The 16,497-nt window shown below is 33.1% G+C and overlaps 1 protein-coding gene across 9 annotated transcripts; it reads right to left on the minus strand.

The window, feature by feature from the left end:
• Positions 1-320: 320 nt before the first annotated feature.
• Positions 321-16,390, minus strand: LOC144837421 (clathrin interactor 1-like). 9 transcript variants are annotated; one of them, XM_078692504.1, is made up of 18 exons: positions 16,228-16,390; positions 15,308-15,509; positions 13,749-13,887; positions 13,130-13,273; positions 11,752-11,902; positions 8,956-9,148; positions 8,407-8,654; positions 7,599-7,962; positions 6,227-6,295; positions 5,755-5,811; positions 5,441-5,497; positions 4,986-5,072; positions 4,264-4,305; positions 4,023-4,064; positions 3,333-3,356; positions 2,348-2,425; positions 1,853-1,967; positions 321-774 (listed from the first exon to the last, which is right to left on the minus strand). In XM_078692504.1, exons 1-18 carry the CDS (start codon positions 16,269-16,271, stop codon positions 407-409), a joined length of 2,424 nt encoding a protein of 807 aa, XP_078548630.1. In that variant the 5' UTR covers positions 16,272-16,390; the 3' UTR covers positions 321-406. The 9 variants fall into 9 exon arrangements, with proteins under 9 accessions (XP_078548630.1, XP_078548631.1, XP_078548632.1 ...); XM_078692505.1 differs by lacking the exon at positions 4,264-4,305; XM_078692506.1 differs by lacking the exons at positions 4,264-4,305; positions 4,986-5,072.
• Positions 16,391-16,497: the final 107 nt, after the last annotated feature.

Raw genomic sequence — 16,497 nt, forward strand, 5'->3', positions numbered from 1 at the left:
TTGGAAATAATAATGTTTTGGTAATAATAACTATTTGGTTTACGTTCTTCACATGTAAACTAGCATCCCATAATAATTTTAAACATTTCTACTTAAAGTGAAAAAAGCTAAATAAAATTGATAGTGATACTACACATCCCCCTAAAATCAACTTGGTACAAAATTGTAACTTAATATATTACTGTTAACATAGGTAAGGCTGATGATTATAAAATAAATGTGGTTGAGGAAATTATTATTTATTAATATATTATTTGATGATGTCATCTCCCAAATGACCAGTTATTCTCAATGGTTTATTCTTTGTACACTCATTCATCATTACATATATATCCCTCATTTTATTATTTAAATTCTATATTTATTTTTACATAAGAAAATTTATTATTTATCTATAAGCCTAACATCAGTTTCCCATCGTTCCAAAATTACCCATTTGTTGTCTCTGATTCATCATCATGTTCATTCCCATATTATTTCCTTGGTATGCCATACCCATATTGCCTTGCATCATTCCCATGTTACCTTGTGGAATTCCCATACTGCCTTGCTGCATTCCCATGTTGCCTTGCGGTATTCCCATACTGCTTTGTTGCATTCCCATGTTTCCTTGCGGTATTCCCATGTTGCTTTGTTGTTGCATTCCAGGCATCATTCCAGGCATCATTCCCATCATGCTTTGCTGTTGCATTCCCATCATTCCTTGAGGTGGCATTGCATTTCCTAGATTTATTTGTGCCATGTTATTGGTTATCTGTTGTTGTTGATGGGATACTGTTGAAAAAAAAATGTATTTACATAATATGTGATAAATTTATGACGCTAAAGCATAAAATGTCTCATCAATGCAACTTAGGAAAGATATGAAATCCCTATTGTAAAAACTGAAAGATTTACAAACAGTCTTGTCCTCAATTTGATGAAATTATTAGAAAACATTAGTAGTAAGTAAATAAATTAAATTATTGGTGTATACTGTATCCATTCTACTTTGGCCTATCTTTATTTTCATATACATTTTATCTTATATTATATTATCGGTAAGTTTTGATTTTATATTTATATGTATTTATAGTTTTATACCAGTTTGTAAAGAATACGTAAATTCAGCACATGTATTTATTTGTTGTTTTTATTGAATAAATATACTGAGATACATAAGGAAAACAGTAGATATTTTCTCAGTTTATGTAAGAAAAGAACGTGTCAGAATTGCTGGAAAAAGATTATGAGACAACTTGAAATGTAATAAATGTTCATTGATAATTTGGTCCCAAACAACTTGGCATACAGCCCAAGTATTATCCACCACTACTGTATTTTATATCACTGGGCATACCAGTTATTATTTGTCATACCATTAATTATTATACAACAAAGAGGAAACTAGGCGATAGTGAAATGAGGCAAACAGGGCAGGAACTCCTAAAAATGGCTGCAAAAGCTGATCAAAAAATATTATTAGGGCATACAACATGCTGCAATGCAATAGTGTGCGATTGATCAAACCAACATATCTGATTGGTCGATTTGATTTACCTTATGGTATCTCTTTTAGACTTCTGAATGTGTTTAAGTTGGCTCTCTAGTTGTAATGTGTTTTGTTTTTATATATTTAGGCAAATTGCCAAGGATAACCATAAGCGAATTCATTCACTATCCTTCTTGGTGGCAAGGTGGCAATCCTGTTCACAATACAAACATATACACAAGATGCTCTACATAAACAAAGTCTTATTACAAGTTTTTGGGAGTGAAGTTGAACCCAGGACCCTTGGATTAGTAGCCAAGCATCATAACCACCAAGCCACAACTCCACATAATATATAATTAATGTTTTGTATATACACACCTGGTACTGGTTTACCTAGTTGGTTCATCGAAGGCTGAGATACTTTCTTATATTTATCTCCTGGACTTAACGAATCTAGATTTATGTTTACTTTTGAGTCACTCCATGTGTTTTTCTGAAAGAAAAAACACGCAAAATAATAGTAGGACGGTATAATTGGTAATGATCACTTTATTTCAGAATAAAAATTCCATATATACAACAAACAATACAAAACAGAAAATCACACTAAAACAGGATTTTCTCTCATTTAGTGAAGAAATTTGAAGATCGCAACAAAATCATTTTCACTTTTCAAAACTCTTATTCTAAAACCATAGATACACTTGCGGTATTAATATCATTTTACCAAACAGCAAGACCACTTCACAATCATTTGTTAAAAGTATCAATTATACATATATAGATTCCCTATAGATTTTAATATTGTATTCATCAATTTATAAAAACACATTGTTGATATCAATATATTCATACAAAAAATGTCATGTTTACCTGTGGTGTTGTTGGTAATGTATTTGTTGTTTGTTTTTGATGAGGTGATTGCATACCCATCGAAGATGTTGACATTGGCTGAAAAATAAAAGACAAAATATCATGAATTTTAGACATTGTTATCTATTGTATTCTACATAAATAGAAACCCATTAAACAATAAAACTTCAAGCTGGCAATAACTTTGGATAGTATTAGCTGAAACATGTATTTCATATTACAACTTGAATGATTCATTGGAAAAAACTGACTCAGACTCAGACTTGCCCATAGTAAAGTTTTTAGTCAGTCATATAGAACCAACTAGCCTACTTTGGCCACATCATAAGAGGAAGCGACAGTGCACTAACACTGCAGATAATAGAAGGAAAAGTAGAAGAGAAAAAGAGGACGTCAGAAGAAACAATGGTTTTGATAACATCAAAGAATGGACAGGATTGAATTTAGTGCAAGCTAAGCGTCTCGCTCAAAACAGACCTGCTTGGAAGAAAGAGATAAGGTGATGTGGACAGGTGGTAGCCAATCGTCAGTATTGACGGCAGCCGAACTTGAATTGAATGAGAACCAACACTTTTTACTTTAAAAACAATGAATAGTGAAACATGCTTATTTATAGTTTTAAAAAATGCTGTAATGCTCAAAATATTTAGTTGTATTCATAAAATTTGTTTTGAAAAATCAGGAGTTTGTTTAGAAAAAAAACAAAGCATGAAAGCAAATTATAAAAAAAAAAAAATTTTAATAATTGTGGAGAAATAAAATGCAATCAATGAAAATGTGAAATTAAGAAAGTCACATATTTAAATATACTGTGCAATTATAATACGATACTACGTAAACATGTTATATGAAAACAATACATTATACAATATCAATAACAACAATTTTACATCACTTTAAACCACAAAAAAATACTGATGGTACAACAATACATCGTCTATTGGTACAACAAAAACCCACACACCGGATTGAATAATTAACTTACCATTACATTCCCTAAACCAGGTTGCTGCAGGTAGATAATTATAATAATGAATATTAATAATTTAATTATTATAATTCCAATGACTGTACAAAACAAATGACTAAATTATTATTACTGTACTATGATCTACTGTATCTAATGACTTTTTTATGAAACCTATATAGTATTTATAATTTATAATTTATAGTTTAAAGAAACCATCCATGCATGCAATACGTTTTCTTAATGTCAAAAGACATTGACAAGGGCAGAATAGAATATTATGTCAAAAGCATTATTCATTAATATATAAAGCACTAAACAAATACCACTACTGTTAAATGAAATTACAGTACAATTTGCTGTAATAACATTTGCGATGTTCATTTCAGACGCATTCAACAACTACTTTACAGAAAGGGAGTAATAATAGCCTATTTTGTACATTTACAAAAAATGATATTAATTACACATGTATCCCACTTTTCCATCATACACCAGCTAAAACTGTTATACATACATCAATATAGCAATCACAATTTATGTGGTAGGCAAAAAATGAAATACTACAGTGTGCTCTATTTTGTATTATAGATAGCTGTAATATATGGAGAATTCATTCAATCAACCAAACCAACAAACCCAGCCACCAATGACCTAGTCATCACCAATATACACCCACCACCATAACGCACCAAATTATTGACATACCATATAATACTGTGAATTCATATCGCTCATCATTGGTTGTGTCTATAAAAGGGATGGAAACAAAACTGGGTTCACACACAAATATACAACAAATTGCAAAAGAAAAAACTTATTTAGTAATTTGATCGACTGATACAACACTATACAACTATGGTAAAACTATAGTACATTGATATAAAGGGATGGATCAAACACTGATAAAAAACAAGGAAAAACCCAAGAAAACCAGATGGTAACGTACCATTGATGTGGGGTTATTACCAGGAATGATATTAGATGAAGGCTGCTGAAAAAAAATTGTTTTGTTTTTAAATTTATTCTTACTATAATTAGATTTTTACTGATAACCCCAGTTTAACTTCTTACAGGTTTACCTAGTTTCAAATATTACTCTTTAATTTTAGTACCATGTAATTTTATTGTGGTTATTTTAATTATAATGTTTATTATTGTACATGATAAGTAAACTGATTTACATATCATATAAACATATTTGTTTATCTCAAAATGCAATTCAAAAATGTAGTTAGTATTATAATGAAAAATACAATATACAAGTAATTGTGTAAGAAAAAAGTGTGAAAACGTATAACAATTGTACAAAAAAATGCATAAAAAGATGTGTGCAAGACAGCAAACAAATGTAAATATAAAAATAGAGGGCTCCCTTTAGTAATTAATCAGTGATGATTGTGTCATTAATCTAGGAAAGAAAAACAATTGTGTAAAAAATAGTTGCACCCAAAGATATTGAGTTTAAGAAGGTAATCCTATGTCTATTTTAAACAATGAGAAAATATGAAGTTGATATTAGTAGATAAGATGAACAAATTAAAAAGTAAAGTACTGTATGTTTGAATTTAAGATGTACAGTATCCCAACGATGCAAACAAAAAGTTATTTAATATTTAAAGAAGATTTTCAAATGTCATGCATTAAACAAATAGAGTAAATTACACATACCAAGTATGCCATTGAATAACTGGAATCAGGGAGATAATAGGAATGGGGAAGCATATGGAGATGAGGGGTTATATGGGATGTTGAAGGCTAAAGAAATGAATAACAACAATTATAAAAACAAAAGTTATGCTACAAACAATACAATACTGAGTGAAAAACACTTTTTCAAAAAATGTTTTCATTTATACCCTCCAATTCTATTTTTTTTTTAATGCATTTAAAAAATTGGACTGCACAAGAAAGTTGGATATACTATCTAAAAATAGTATTTTAAATAAAGTTTAATTTGGTCAGTAAGTATTAATAAATACACTTGACTTGGAGATTGTGCAATGTTAAATTATCAAATCTAAAACTGTACACACACATTAAAAGACAATTTTGCTACACAAAAATTAAAAATTAACTTTAAAGACACTTTAAAAGCAGCTGGGTTATATTACACCAAAACGTACCATCATTGTGATATTTGGAGATGATACTATACTTTCAGTTGTTCCTGCATTAATTACCTATAAGAATTTAGAAAGATTAGTTTACGTTTTAAAGTAATTCATTAAATATTAATTCATTTATACATGTATATCAGACGATACATGAATAATTTAACAATAAGAAATGTAATGAGAAACAACAAAGCCAAATTGAAAATCGAATGTAGTTTAAGTTTAATTTAAAATGTTGATAATTTTCTTTCATTTGTTGTTAATTACTATAGGGATAAGTACATTTGATTATCTTCAATACACTACATTATTCTTTAACCTACCATTGGTTGAGTTGATGATGTCATGTGCATAGAAGATGCAGACATCAGCGGAGATTGCTATTGATAAAAAATATTAATGTATTTGTCATTCATTTATTTTTTATAATTGATTTAAATAAATAAAACAACAAATGGAAGAATTTGAAACTACCAAAAGTACCAAAATAATTTTTTTCAAAGAAACAAAAAAATCATGCAAATTACCACAAAAAAAAAATTTTTTTTTTCAGAGAAAAACAGTCAGTAAAAAGTATTTTTAGATATTACATCATTGTCACACAAAATATGTTCAATGTGTATTCAATTGCCTTGACAAAAGCAGTTGAGTAGAGAACCTACTAAAGTTTAATCATCTGTCAAACTGATTATTCTATTATTACATCAAGTTCAAACAATGTTAAAGATATAAACAGAAATAAGTTCAATCCAAAATTAAATTTAAGCATGCTACACAGAAACATGGATAACCTACAGTGTTAGTGGTTAACACGGTACCACTATCCAAGATGCTACTAACTATTGATAGGTCATCAGCTGTCGGCTAGTAAAGAAATATTACAAATCATGTATCATTATGAACAATGCAACTGTGGTACAACAATGAATAGATATTCCAACTTGGAGAAAAAGAACTATTTATAAATCAAATTGAGTGTGAACAGAATGTATAAATAAAATTGAGTATGAACAGAATGTATAGAGTTGAGTGAGAACAGAATGTATCAAGTTAAGTGTGAACAGAATGTATAAAGTTAAGTGTGAACAAAATGTATAAAGTTGAGTGTGAACAGAATGAAATCAAGTTGAGTGTGAACAGAATAAAATCAAGTTGAGTGTGAAAAGAATGTATAAATCAAGTTGAGTGTGAACAGAATGTATAAATCAAGTTGAGTGTGAACAGAATGTATAAATCAAGTTGAGTGTGAACAGAATGTATAAATTAAGATGAGTGTAAATGGAATGTATAAATTAAGTTGAGTGTGAACAGAATGTATAAATTAAGATGAGTGTAAATGGAATGTATAAATCAAGTGGAGTGTGAATGGAATGTACAAATTAAGTAGAGCATCAATAGAATGTACTGTATAAATTAAGTTGAGTGTGAACAGAAATGAATATAAAAGAAAGGGAAATATAAATGTTTTTTTCCCAGTGGTTAATATTGGTAAATGAAACGTATACACAAGCAGATACAGTACAATTGGGGGTTGATGCAACAGAAAGGCACCTTCCCATTTAAGTGTACTTATGGCAGCATGTATTTAACTTATGTTTAAAATTACAAACACTAAAACAAGCTTTAGCAGCAGCTTATTTTAGATGAGTAGGTGAGAATCTTTCATTTATGTAAGAAGTACAAATAGAATTAAAATGAAGAGAAAGTAAAGATCTAAAAACACTACATACCACTTGAGAATATTGAGATGGATTCATTGATAAGGAGGAATACTGTCATTTGTAAGCAGGAATAAAGAGATGATAAAGTTTTAAAAAGAATTAGGATTACAAAGAGTAGTAGAAAGGATAAACTCAAGATTAGTAGAAGTCTCATGTTTGATAACCCATAAGCCAATTTTCCACTAGGCAAATCGCGTGAGTCGACAGCGTCAGCTTATATGTATGCGCAGAGGGGGATTTGGAAGATTGAAACATGAATACGGATGCATATAACTATAAGCTGATGCTTTCAAATCGTGTGAACAAATTTGCCTAGTGGAAAATCGTCTTTACAGTATATATTACTCTTGCGTTGAATTACAATTACTTGCATCCAATACATACTACAACTTTAACACACAAATATAGCCCATTCAATTAATATATTAACTATAGGAGGACCTTACCTGTAACATTGGTTGAGGCGACATAAGGTTAGGTTGCATCGGTGTAGTTTGTGGCTGCATCGTGCTAGCCTGTGGCTGCATCGTGCTAGCCTGCGGCTGCATTGAGCTTGCCTGCGACTGTACCATACCAGGCTGCATCGAGCCACTTTGAAGTGACATCATCTGTGTCTGCATTTGTTGTGGTGGTGCTGGTGCTGCCTGCATTAGTGAATTCTGTGGCTGCATGAAATTTTGTTGAACAGGAGTTGTTGAAGACATCATGAGTTGTTGATTACTAAGTGGTTGTGGTTGTATCAAATTCATCTCTGAATGTAAACCTGCACCTAATGATGTATTCTCCAAAGTACCAAATAAATCAATTTCCCTGTTGAACAGAACATACAATAATAATTGAAAAATGTAATTCACTGTAACGTCTTTTATGTTTCAAACAATACACAGTGGTTAGTTCCAATTGTATCAGCATTAGTTGTAACATAGATAGACTGTGACTTGCACTAAGAAAGGGTTAGTGTTACTTGAAAACTCTGCAATTTTGTTCTGGTTGTTTTACTTTATCGTTTTGATTTAGCCTTTTGCTTATGTTATTTGTATCGCTATTAAGATCCAGGCATTTCTTCCAGTAATTTGTCTTTTTACTTATAGGTAGTTTGTGTGTGATTTACTTTATAAGCAGAACCGGATTCCCTATTATACCTCGGTTATTTTCAATTCAATTCAATTATTTCATTTCGCCAAGCACTAAAATTGTCTTGCTTGTCATGTATATAAAATGCATCAACTATCAACTCAATACAATTTCATTTACCCTTGAGGAGCACTTTTAGCTGGAGAAGAGTTCTGGAATGAAGTGAAGTCACCGAAATCGCCATTGAAGTCTGGCTGCTGAGTTGTGGTTGTAGCTGCTGGTTGCTCATTGCCTCTTGGATTGAAGTCATCAAGACCGTTATTAGCTGCTACTGGTTTTGTTGACGTTGCCGACGTGAAATCGGCAAATAAATCTACATCTTTAGGTGAATCAATTAAATCAGACCCTATACTAATTGTTTGGCTATCCTGCAAAATTCAAATACATACATATGCATTATTATATTTCAGTGTAAACCAATCTGTGACTATGAGCCTAAATTGTTGGTGTTTTAAGTGGGTATAACTTGATTCAATTTCTCAATGTAAAGCCCTGTGTACACCCTATCAAACTATTTTGACAAAAAAATGTAATGTGTCCAAATATTGTGATATGATGTCATCGTGTCCATATATGGGCACATCACATTTTTTTGTCACATAAAGTTTGATAGTGTAGATATAGCTTAAGTCCTTTAAATAAAATAAAATAAATAAATAAAATATTTACTTGTTTTTTATGTCCACCAAAATTTGCAGCAGCACCCAGATCAATTTGTTTACTAGGTTTAGATTTAGACTTTGTAGATTTTACTGTTGATGACGTCGTTGTTTTTGTCTTTTTATAATCATCATCTTCTTCGTGAAATTCATTTCTAGTGGTTTGCTCTTCATCTTCAGCATATTCATATTCTTCTCCTTCACTGAAAAGGAAAAAAATATGATATTGTAAAATATGATGTGTTAATTAATTGTTTCATATCCTAGATAATAGAGACTCATTCATATGACAAAGTAGTAGACTGTTTTACCATCAATGGAGTATGTTAAAGGTTGGTTTACACTTGAACACAACAAAAGGACGTACTGCAAGTACACCGCAAGCAATCACAATGGATCATCCCAATTGTCACTTTTGATAGGTCAACATAATTGGCCTATGCCGTTGTGTCTGAGTAGGAACCAAAGCTTGGTTTACACTTGGACACAACAAAAGGACGTACTGCAAGTACACCGCATGCATTCACAATGGATCATCACTATTGTCACTTTTGATAGGTCAACATAATTGGCCTATGCCGTTGCGTCTGAGTAGGAACTAAAGCTTGGTTTACACTTGGACACAACAAAAGGACGTACTGCAAGTACACCGCATGCAATCACAATGGATCATCCCAATTGTCACTTTTGATAGGTCAAAATAATTGGCCTATGGCATTGCGTCTGAGTAGGAACTAAAGCTTGGTTTACACTTGGACACAACAAAAGGACAGACTGCAAGTACACCGCAAGCAATCACAATGGATCATCCCTATTGTCACTTTTGATAGGTCAACATAATTGGCCTATGGCATTGCGTCTGAGTAGGAACCAAAGCTTGGTTTACACTTGGACACAACAAAAGGACGTACTGCAAGTACACCGCAAGCAACCACAATGGATCATCACTATTGCCACTTTTGATAGGTCAACATAATTGGCCTATGCCGTTGCGTCTGAGTAGGAACTAAAGCTTGGTTTACACTTGGACACAACAAAAGGACAGACTGCAAGTACACCGCAAGCAATCACAATGGATCATCCCTATTGTCACTTTTGATAGGTCAACATAATTGGCCTATGGCATTGCGTCTGAGTAGGAACCAAAGCTTGGTTTACACTTGGACACAACAAAAGGACGTACTGCAAGTACACCGCAAGCAACCACAATGCATCATCCCTATTGCCACTTTTGATAGGTCAACATAATTGGCCTATGCCGTTGCGTCTGAGTAGGAACCAAAGCTTGGTTTACACTTGGACACAACAAAAGGACGTACTGCAAGTACACCGCAAGCAACCACAATGCATCATCCCTATTGCCACTTTTGATAGGTCAACATAATTGGCCTATGGCATTGCGTCTGAGTAGGAACCAAAGCTTGGTTTACACTTGGACACAACAAAAGGACGTACTGCAAGTACACCGCAAGCAACCACAATGCATCATCCCTATTGCCACTTTTGATAGGTCAACATAATTGGCCTATGGCATTGCGTCTGAGTAGGAACCAAAGCTTGGTTTACACTTGGACACAACAAAAGGACGTACTGCAAGTACACCGCAAGCAACCACAATGCATCATCCCTATTGCCACTTTTGATAGGTCAACATAATTGGCCTATGGCATTGCGTCTGAGTAGGAACTAAAGCTTGGTTTACACTTGGACACAACAAAAGGACAGACTGCAAGTACACCGCAAGCAATCACAATGGATCATCCCTATTGTCACTTTTGATAGGTCAACATAATTGGCCTATGGCATTGCGTCTGAGTAGGAACCAAAGCTTGGTTTACACTTGGACACAACAAAAGGACGTACTGCAAGTACACCGCAAGCAACCACAATGCATCATCCCTATTGTCACTTTTGATAGATCAACATAATTGGCCTATGGCATTGCGTCTGAGTAGGAACCAAAGCTTAGTTCACACTTGAACACAACAAAAGGACGTACTGCAAGTACACCGCATGCATTCACAATGGATCATCCCTATTGTCACTTTTGATAGGTCAACATAATTGGCCTATGCCGTTGCGTCTGAGTAGGAACTAAAGCTTGGTTTACACTTGGACACAACAAAAGGACGTACTGCAAGTACACCGCATGCATTCACAATGGATCATCCCTATTGTCACTTTTGATAGGTCAACATAATTGGCCTATGCCGTTGCGTCTGAGTAGGAACTAAAGCTTGGTTTACACTTGGACACAACAAAAGGACGTACTGCAAGTACACCGCATGCATTCACAATGGATCATCCCTATTGTCACTTTTGATAGATCAACATAATTGGCCTATGCCGTTGCGTCTGAGTAGGAACTAAAGCTTGGTTTACACTTGGACACAACAAAAGGACGTACTGCAAGTACACCGCATGCATTCACAATGGATCATCCCTATTGTCACTTTTGATAGATCAACATAATTGGCCTATGCCGTTGCGTCTAAGTAGGAACCAAGCAAAAAACTGTCAGCTTCCCGACAAGACAAAATTCTAGAATCAGGATAGTAATGTAATGTAATTCTTAGCAATATCTCTGTTAAGCTCTGTCTACACTCAAACTTTATGTGAAAACAAAAGTGATGTACCCATGTATGGACATGATGATGTCATATCACTACCATATTTGGGCACATCACACTTTTTTGTCAAATAAAGTTTGATAGTGTAAACACAGCTTTTAGTAATATTAACTCATGTACAGGTTATACCCTAACAAACTATTAGTTACATAAAATATTTTACAAATGAATTATACCTTGGATACTCTGTAGGTGAATCATCAGGCGACTCGCCGCCGTCGTGGAATGATCTAAAACGAGATTCTTTCTTCCGCTGCCTTTCTAATTGTGCATCAAAATCTTTAAATGAACTGCGATTTGCTTTAGGTTCGCTGTCGTATCGGTCACCTAAAATCAGAATAAAAATATTGATATTGACCGTTTTAAATCATTCAATAGTATTTCACTAATTTCTCTCTCAATCCTAAAATAAAATGCATTCATTTCATTTCATTATAAAACAACAATGCACAAATGTTTCAAAATACACACGTTACATACAAACATGTGTTAAGCTAAAATATATCATCATCTTCATTTACCATCCATAAGGAACGAGGCCTCGTACTGCGAACTAGGTATTGCTTCATACTGGAATATAGTCCGCCACGGAACCCTGATAGCAAAGGTTTCCTTACACCAATTCCAACTAACCCTAGCATACTCAACTATCTCATCCATATTTCTATATATCCATTATGTTAATAGCGTAAAACATTTCCCCTGGTTATATTAATGATTAAAAATCTGGAACAAATCGACTAGATGTGGTCTGAATATAAACTAGATCTGCTATGTGGCATAAATTATCAGAATAACGCTGCATGGGACTCTACCACCTGTGGAATTACCATAACTCCCACTACTAATAAGTCCATACCAATTCATTATCTATACACAATTATTTAATTAATCAATTTTATTGCTCAATTCAACGATGTGATAAAATCAATGATAATCAATAATAATTCAGGCTAATTAGCATATTATGGAAATTCATGTGACCTGACCTGAATCACATTAGTCAGTGGGGCGATTAATTCACAACACTAGCTGGGGTTAATTCTTAATAATATGAAAGAACAAAGAAATAAATTGATATGCATGACAGGGGATTGTGGTTGAATGTTTTTTTTTACAAACTTAAGCTCTGTCTACACTATCAAACTTTATGTGATGTGCCCATATATGGACACAATGATGTCATATCACTACCATATTTGGGCACCTCACACGTTTTTTGTCAAACTAGCTTGATAGTGTGGACAGAGCTTTAGTCATACATATAATAGTTGATATTGTGGTATATGTTGTTAATTTATTTAGGTGTGAAATCTAAAAACAAAACAATCAAGAGTTTACAAAACTGTAAGCACACGCAGTAGAGTTGTGGCTTGAAAGTTACTGTATGATGCTCGGCTACAAATCCAAGGTCCTGGGTTGAAGTCCTGTTATGTCAGGATTTGTTCTAATGACAATTTACAATTCCATTCTGTTTTGTCTTTATTGTTTTTGTCTGTGGTTCTGCATAGTCGGTTAAAAAAAGATTAAAATCTAAAAACAGTTCAAACTTACTGTAACCCGAGCCTCTTGATGATGATGATGACATTGATGCTACTCCTACATATTTATCTTTCGCCTTCCTCGACTTTTTTCGGTCAGCTCTTAAACGCTCATCATCTTGGATAAAATCAACTAAATCTTTTACTTTTTGTCGAACTGTTAAAATTGAACAAATATTATATAGTAAATTAGGTTGTACAATGATATTTTCTACTTTTCTACATTATTCATGTCTAGAAAACCAAATACGAGTTATTAGCAAATTCCATTGTACACTGTATGTGCTGTCAAGAAACTAACATTTTATTTGGCACACTAAGAAATGTTTTAAGGCCACTGGCCTATTTACAGAATAAAGTCTCCCTCTGAGGAGAGTTGAACCTGAACTTGATACGTAATAAAAATTTACAGCACTGTAAAGTAAAGAATGCATTTTATTAGCAAACACAATTTTCATAATTCCATAGTAAATCTCATGGAACAAAACACCTCAGTTTGTAGAATCAAGGAATACTATTAATAATTATCCAGCATTTTCTTCCAATTGATATTTTCAAGACATATTGTGAATATTATTATGTTAAATATTCTCAAATTATATACATTATAAATACATTAATAATTACTGTACCATTTAAACCTTGGTCTTTGCCTAGCTCATCTGTAAATGTGTAAGTTTCAAGGCTTCGTAGATCATATAAATGTTCCCTGGCAGATGTTACAACTCTCTCGGAACCATTTAATATTAGGTAGGATAAAAGCAGCAATGACTGTCAAAGACAACAAATAGTATAGTAGTAGATCATAAAAATGTTTCCGCTTTCAAACCATTAAATATTCAGAATGTATTAGTAGGGCAAAAACAACATTAAACAAACAATCTTGAGATTAAGATGAGAGCCATAATGAATATTTTTACTATGGGATTCAAAGGCAGGAGAGCACTAAACTGCTCTCCTTGTGTGTCCGAGGAGAGCATTTTGTTCTTCTAAAAAAGAGGTTGGTACTTGTTCTGTTTACTCTAGAGGAGGCGTTTCTGTGAACGTAAATTCGCACTTCTTGAAAGAAGGCAGGGGAATCCTCTTTTTGGCGATGCTGATTGCCGATTTAAAGAGTGCGATTAATTGCTCTCCTTAGAGGTCAATAAGGAGCGTGATCACACAGGCGCTCCTTAAAAATGATGGACTGAGGATTTATTAAGCAAAATGAAAAATAGTATTAAAATTAGGATAAACTAAAATCATTTTACAATGGATGTCAATGACAATTTCTAGTTTAATATTTTTTCTAAACTAGAAGAAGACTGGCTTTGGTGACTAGGCAAACGCTACGTTTGTACTGTAATTGAATCAATTGCTAACATTCTCATTAAGGATTTGTACAGAATCTCTAATTAACATTATTTGTAGTATGTTTGTAATTGCTTAGCAACAGCATAAATTATTCAGCTTATATTCAATTGTCAGCTATTCCATAGTTAGTTAAAAATATTACATAGTAAATTCCTCAATATTTATTATGCTATAAACCATACAAGGTCACAATATAATCTCCGCAAATACTTTCAAAGTTTGATAAGGAAATAAAGCAAAGAAATTGTATGATTTAGCAGGAATATCACTTAAGTAGTAAATGTTAAGTGGTTATAATGTACAGTAAAATAAACAGTTAAAAGATAAGATAAGATAATAGGAGATAAAATAACAATACATCATGTTACTTAATAAATGGTAATTAGCTGGATCCAATATCTAGTTTATATTATTTTCATCTACAAACAATTAAAGTATTTACTTCGTACAAAAGAATATAAATTTAAATTACCAGATTGAGGGGTTTAAAATAACTAGCTGTAAGATTAAGAATAAATCCATAAGTACATACTTTACATATTTTATTTTCTGAATTTAGTTATTGAATATGTTTAATTTAAACTGAAATGGTTTACAACACAAATCAAAAGTGTCCATAAAATAATCTTAAAATGTAGGTATTTGTATTCTCTTTCGTTACTGGTCCGGGTCCATACCCACAAGAATTTAGATACCAACATGCTTTAAACCGTATCCTCAGAGTATTCTTGAGTATGACTTAAACTTTAAAATGTATGCATTTAATAATGTAATAAAATTCCAGTTACATGCGATTGCAAGTGATAGTAGAAACAGGATTGTGTGAATCTGATCTTACCTTATAAACTCGTCTCCAATTCTTTTTATTATCTTGAAGCATACGTTTCCATAGCATGCCCATTACCTCCGGAAAATGCTCGTATGTGTATGTTTCCTTTGCAATCTCCGCCATCAGAGATCCATGTGGACCCCATTGTTCATCATTTGTTGCTTCACGAACCTTAGCCTCAACTTCACTATAGTTCATAACCACATTTGTGCTAAATAAAAACAATTTAATTATTTCGTTATTACAGGTTAGTTAAAATGCAATAAATAAAATCAAATATAAAATAAGGTTGATCGCAGATAGTGTTGGTTGGGGGCGCATGGGAAGGAAAGAGGGCACAAGAATTGTGTTTATGATCAATATTAATGGAATTGTTTGGTTGTTTTCTCCTCAAATTCCTTCTTACACTATGGATCTGTATGTAATAAACCTTTAAAATGCTGATGTTGGCAATCATATTGCAGTACTATTAGTAGTAGCAAACAGGCCTCCCCTCCTTTTTTAGGCTAGGCCTAGGCCTGAAACGTAGCTATTTACCTACAGGAGGCTATCGCTAGAGAGAGGCCTGCTGTGTGGGGGTAACCTAGTAGTAAGCTAGCCTTAGTAGTAGGCCTAGGCCTATATGACATTTTGCACTGCATGCATGTCACAGGGGATTCCCGTCACAACAGACAGTCATACAGTAGGCTAGTGTCGTGACAATCATAATGGACTCCGACTAGCCGGAGCCTAGCTAGGCCTATACTAACAATTTATACAAGAAATGGGGACATACATCTACAACTGACTCAATGTAAACCTACTGTCAGGACGGTAGGATATATTCGGGTCCCAAATTGTGTTGACAACAGGTAGTTTTTCTGTTGCAAGAGGAAAACATAATCGGCCCCTCCTACTCCTCAGAACTCAGGCTAACAAATTCAACTTACACTTTGTCACTTATCTCCCGAATCTTCCAAATTGCGTTTTGCATGATCTTATGTGTATTATAAATACTTCATGTAAATAAAATACTACAAAATTGTAGTCAATTTCAAGATGTTTGAAGATTTGTATTTATCTTCGTATTATTTGGTCTACCGGGTCTCAAAATGGCTGAAAACCGGAAGTTGACGTTGTCAGTCTCGCGATTGTGACCTTAATACCGGAAGAACTAATTTGTAATATGGAACGCCATTTCAGTATTAATTTATATTGAA

This window comes from Antedon bifida, chromosome 3 (genome assembly GCF_963402885.1).
Source record: "Antedon bifida chromosome 3, ecAntBifi1.1, whole genome shotgun sequence".
Lineage (NCBI taxonomy): Eukaryota > Metazoa > Echinodermata > Crinoidea > Comatulida > Antedonidae > Antedon > Antedon bifida.

Bases quoted from the DNA above. Each gene is read 5' to 3' on its own strand.
- LOC144837421 (XM_078692504.1), bottom strand. From the start codon at position 16,271: ATGCAAAACGCAATTTGGAAGATTCGGGAGATAAGTGACAAAGT. The intron at 15,510-16,227 runs GTAAGTTGAATT...GTTTTTATTTAG, and splicing joins CGGGAGATAAGTGACAAAGT to CACAAATGTGGTTATGAACT. The intron at 5,812-6,226 runs GTAGGTTATCCA...TTTTATCAATAG, and splicing joins CCGTGTTAACCACTAACACT to CAATCTCCGCTGATGTCTGC.